This window comes from Salvelinus sp. IW2-2015, unplaced genomic scaffold (genome assembly GCF_002910315.2).
Source record: "Salvelinus sp. IW2-2015 unplaced genomic scaffold, ASM291031v2 Un_scaffold2477, whole genome shotgun sequence".
Taxonomy (NCBI): domain Eukaryota; kingdom Metazoa; phylum Chordata; class Actinopteri; order Salmoniformes; family Salmonidae; genus Salvelinus; species Salvelinus sp. IW2-2015.
Genome location: NW_019943795.1, coordinates 1 through 5,337, shown reverse-complemented (window position 1 = coordinate 5,337; position 5,337 = coordinate 1). Strand labels below are relative to the sequence as shown.

The following is a 5,337-nucleotide window of genomic DNA, read 5'->3' as shown; positions in this document are numbered from 1 at the left end:
AGACCTTCAACACACCCTCGGCCCATTTACAGGTACCTTGTGTGTGTGTGCATGTGCATGTGCGTGTGTGTGTTTGTATGAACGTGTGTGTGGCAGTGTGACGCTGTGGGCCCTTAAGCTCTCACAGTCTCACATCATGTTTCTCAAAAGTACATTTTCAAAGTTTTCAAATGTCAAATGTTAAAGTTTTGAGGTTAAGTTGAGGCATTAAACTATGAGTTTTTAAGTTAAGTTTAAGGTTAAAGTCATTAACTCTGAACGGTTAAGGTACTAACTCTGAACGGTTAAGGTATTAACTCTGAACGGTTTTAAGTTTACTAACTCTGTCCTCTCCATGTGTTTGTGTAATAGTTTAAATCTGTCTTCTCTCCAGAACTTCACCAGGTTGAGCCAGCCACTGCTGCCCGTGTGGGGGATCTCCTCAAACCGCCTCAGCCCTCTACCTCCACCCCTCCCTGCAGGACCCCCTCTGGCGGGGGTTACCCCCTCCACACCGCGCCCTGCCACTGTCCCCGCCGGACACACACACATCCCCCTCTGTATCCTCACACACGYTGCTGGACGCACGGACACACACATCCCCTGTATCACCTGCAACACGGACGGGCTCACAGATACACTCCACATGGTCTGAGGTAGGGATGACCCTCTCAGACTCTMATAGCTTCACCGCTACTCTCCACTCTCTACAGCGCAAATGTGCTTTTTTCTTCTCAATTATTGCTCCATCCCTCCATCCCTCCCTCCTCTCATCCTTCGACTGTTTGTCCTCCATCTCTCATATAGCTGATAGAGGTGATGATTTATGTCTCAGAAGGTCAAAGTTCAAGAGAAACATAGCACAACAAAAATGTCAGAATGGTGTAGGATTAACACACGCACACAAAGTCACAAACACTCATAGTCACACACAGACATGCAGGAACACACTCACACACACCCATAGTCACACACACACACACATCTCTGTCGTATGCCAGTACCAAACTAGTCTTTATTAACAGTTTCTTTGTAACAACATAATAAGGACAGCGTTTGACTTATATACCCCACAAAAGTCAAAGGTTATGTACAAAACAAAGATTAACAAGACAAATATTTGGGAACTAAGAACTGAAAACTGAAGTAAATGTGAAAACAACACTTAAGGTTATTATCTTGTTAGGGTTCCTTCCCTGTGTGTGGGCCCCAAATGGGCCTAATGATCTGTAACAGGTCCAGTCCAGTTTCATCCAGTTAGTTCCTGTATGGTCCAGACCAGTTCTATGCAAATAGTAACAATGACAGCCATGTCCTACTATCAGTGACATAGGGATGACGTCATTCATGACATCATTTCCGCCTGACGCGTCAGTCCTCACAGCCTGCTCTATTGTCAACTAGTCTGATCAGCACATAACTCAGCGGGTAAGTGGAGAGAGAGAGAGGGGGGGGGGGGTTTTGGTGTGAGAGGAGTTATGACGGCTGAAGAGAGAGAGAAGGGTGAAAGAGAGAGAGAGCGAGGGTGAAGAAAGAGAGAAGAGAGAGAGAGCGAGAGAGAGAGGGGTGAAAAGAGAGAAGAGAGCGAGAGGAGAGAGAGAGAGAGAGAGGGGGTGAAGAGAGAGAGAGAGAGACAAAGAGAGGAGAGAGAGGAGAGAGAGAGAAGAGAGAGAGAGAGAGAGGATGGAGAGAGAGAGGGGGTGAAAGAGAGAGAGAAAATGTGGAGAGAGAGGTGAAGAAGAGCGAAAGAGAAGAAAGGGGTGAAGGAAGAGAGGAAGAGCGAGAGAGAGAGAGGGGTGGAGAGAGCGGGAGAGAGAGAGGGGTGGAGAGAGAGACAGGGGTGGGGAGAGAGAGAGAGGGAGAGGGGGGAAGAGAGAGAGAGGGAAAAAGGGGTGAAGAGAGAGAGAGAGGTGGAGAGAGAGAGAGAAAGAGAGAGTTAAAGACAGATAAGGAGATAAAGGGATAGAGGAGCAACTGTGACAAAGTCGTCTGCCAATGTGTTCCCACCAATCTGCTGCTACGTTGTGTTAAAATGTTATTTTTCATCATTCAGGCATAATGCATGTTTTAGCATGTTGCAGGTTGACTCTGTGTARTATCTAGTATGTTCTCTTTGATCACATGACTTTGCAGGCCTCTCCKTTGACTGACATTGGAGTGGACGACTTGGTCTGCTTGCCTCCAAGCATCCCCATGTTGAAGTTGAGGCCTTGGAAGGCGCTCAGCAGGTTGTAGCCATCGTCCTTGGCCGGGGTCTCAGGACCAATCAGTTTAGCCAGTTGACGGGGGAGTGCCACTTTACCTTGCGCCGCACTCAGGTGGCTGGTGTCCTTGGAACTCTGGGAGTTGGGAAGAGAGTTGGGAAGAGAGGGGTAGGGTGACGAGGAAAAAATACTGTTTAAATATAGCACTGCTTTAAGGGTTACGGGTATGGGGCTAGGGGCTAGGGGCTAGGAGATAGGGGCTAGGGGCTAGGAGATAGGATATAGGGTCTAGGAGATAGGGTCTAGGAGATAGGGGCTAGGCGATAGGGCTAGGAGATAGGGGCTAGGAGAGAGGGGTATAATTTGGTCTGCAAATGTTTCAGATAGACACACACAACAAGCCCAGTCCAGTACTTCCTTACTCAGACATCCACACTAACCTTGGAGAGCTGGTACTTCTTCCTGAAGTGATCCCTCATGGCGGCTCTCTCTGCGTGCTTCTGAGCATTCAGGGCTTCCCTCAGCTTCCTGGAATCAACACAACAATTACATGTAACACATAGATAGACACACACAAACATAAATACATCCCTGCCCTAAAACCCATCACCGCCAACCCCCAACCTGTCTGTTACGAAGCTGGTTTTCATCCATAATCTCCTCATGGTGTTGTTTCTAATCTCCACATTGACCACAGTGGTCATGTTCTAGTTATGTTTGCGGTCACTCACCTCTCCTTCTCCAGGTCAGTTTGGTAGGAGCGTATGACGGAGGTCTGTCCCATCCGTGGAGGGCTGCTCTTTACTCCTCCTGTCCCCCTTTTGGCCCTGCGCCTGGCCCACACCTCTCTCTCCTTCACTCCTGTCACACAGCTGGACAGCTTCTTCATGGGCACCGCCAGAGACTGCTTCACCATAGTATCCATGTCTCAGGGTGTGTGTTAGAGTGAGTGTGTGTGTGTGTGTGTGTGTGAGAAAGAGAGAGAAAGAGAGGGTAAGTCCAGAACTCTCTGTAGTGTAACCTATGTGTGTTACTTCACACTCAGAAGCATCAGTGTCCTTTTTCATTCATGTTCTGTAGGACATATGTTTGTGTCTGTGCGCATCTCCCACATCTTCCTCCTTGAGGTTAGCTGGCTTGGACACACTCACTACAGTACAGACAGCCAGTGTATTCATAGACAATGACTCAGGGTCTCAGTACCTGCAAGGACAAGGACACAGACAGGCAGTTAGAGATTACACCCAGACAGCATGTGCAGCGTTTCAGATAGACACACACAACAGTCCCAGTTCCAGTACTTCCTTACCCAGACATCCACAGTAGGCCTGAGCCTCAAACACCCATAAAGTCTTTAAGGCTTCAGCCAGAGACCATATACTGTAGCGAACCGTGTCCCATAGTCCAGTTCCACAAAGCCTTGAGGTCAACTGAAGGCAATGAGAAGAGCATTGCCCTCTCAGGTGAGGTGAAAATGACAGCTTTCCTCCCCGAGGATCTACTACTCAACCATTCCCCCTCATCCTCTATACCCCCCCCCCCCCCCCCCTTGAGATGACCTCCTTATGGACTTAACGAGGGGAATCTCGTTAGCAGAACAGGGACTGCACCCTGTGTATGAAGAGAGACTTAGACACATTAGCTGATGTCATGTTAGACCATCTCCTGACTGACTGTGTGTTTGTGTGACAACAGAAAGGATGGCAGGGTATTGTTAACAACAACGTTACCATCCTCACGCCTTCTAAGTAGACGATGCCTAAGCACAGGTTGGGATCTGTTTATGCAATCCCAATACCCAATCTCCAACCATTAGAAGGCAGAAAGACAAAGTGATTTCGATCAGGTGTCACGCTGTGATCAGGATGACGGTGGGGGGTTTAAGACAGGCCAGATGGATGGAAGGGCTCTGAGTTCAGTAGATAATGGGAGATGGATGGGAATAGAGAGGCAGACCAGAGAGATAGATGGCGTGAGGGAAAGTCAGTCAGTCAGTATGAGACAGTCTGTGTTCAGAGCAGAAGAGGTAGTTACTACATACTGATCTGAAGACCATCCAGCAAAAGGGGCGGGAATGAGGAAAAAGGACATGTCTCTCATACTCTAGATTCTGTTCTCGTTTAACAGCACCACTTCAACCCATTTGGATATCTTCAACAGGCTTGGAAGCATAACAGTGTGCACTCTGCAGCCATTTCCCCAATTGTTTTCTTATGTAAACCACCTGAGACTGACAAGGCAAGTCATTCCAGGTATTCAGACACAGCAGATAGAGAGAGCAGGTGAGGGAAAGGGAGGGATGGAGGGATGGGAGGAGGTATGGGAGGGATGGGAGGAGGTATGGACGGATGGGATGGAGGGATGGAGGTATGGATGGATGGAGATATGGATGGATGGGAGGAATGGATGGAGGTATGGGAGAGATGGAGGTATGGATGGAGGGATGGGAGGGATGGAGGTACAGATGGAGGGATGGAGGTACAGATGGAGGGATGGATGGAGGGATGGCCTGCGGGCATACATATACCCGTGTATATACTCTGTCTATGCACACTAGGTAAGACCTGGGCGGACCATCCCCTGTATTTTGGTTAGTGCACCAGGTGGTGCTAGATAGGTAAGTAGTGGGTAGGCAGGTAAGGTGAGGGGGCTTTATGTTACGAATGCCTCTAGGAAGAGGGAACGCAACACCCTGCAACAACTCAACTCAAGAGGTATGGGATTGTAGATGCGAGTAAGGATGACAAAAGGCATAGAATTTACCGTTTACTGGGAATTTATTGCTTCCTTCACACGGTAAATTTGGGAAAAAGAGGCTGAACGGAACCAAAGCAAAGAAAGTAAATATCAAAGCCCCCTCTACTACCTTACCTGCCTACCCACTACTTACCTATCCAGGAAGCCATTTTCCTGAAACACACACATACAAATACACAAACCACAACACAGAAACTGGGGAACGTAACAGGAGGGATGGAGGGATGAAGGGATGTATGGTGGGATGGAGGTATGGGAGGAATGGATGGAAGTATGGGAGGGATGGAGGGGTGGATGAGGGATGGAAGCATGGGAGGGATGGAGGGATGGATGGAGGTATGGTAGGGATGGAGGGATGGAGGGATGGAGGGATGGAGGGATGGGAGGGATGGAGGTA

The 5,337-nt window shown here is 48.7% G+C and overlaps 1 protein-coding gene across 1 annotated transcript in view; it reads right to left on the bottom strand.

Moving 5' to 3' along the window:
- The window catches only part of cyp11c1 (cytochrome P450, family 11, subfamily C, polypeptide 1), a 22,589-nt gene extending 19,385 nt beyond the window's left edge, over nucleotides 1-3,204 (bottom strand). Inside the window, 4 exon segments of the mRNA XM_070440374.1 lie at nucleotides 276-657; nucleotides 2,106-2,318; nucleotides 2,624-2,711; nucleotides 2,915-3,204. Of these exon segments, the coding sequence (XP_070296475.1) occupies nucleotides 276-657; nucleotides 2,106-2,318; nucleotides 2,624-2,711; nucleotides 2,915-3,108 (877 nt within the window). The 5' untranslated portion in view covers nucleotides 3,109-3,204.
- Between the last annotated feature and the right edge of the window lie 2,133 nt (nucleotides 3,205-5,337).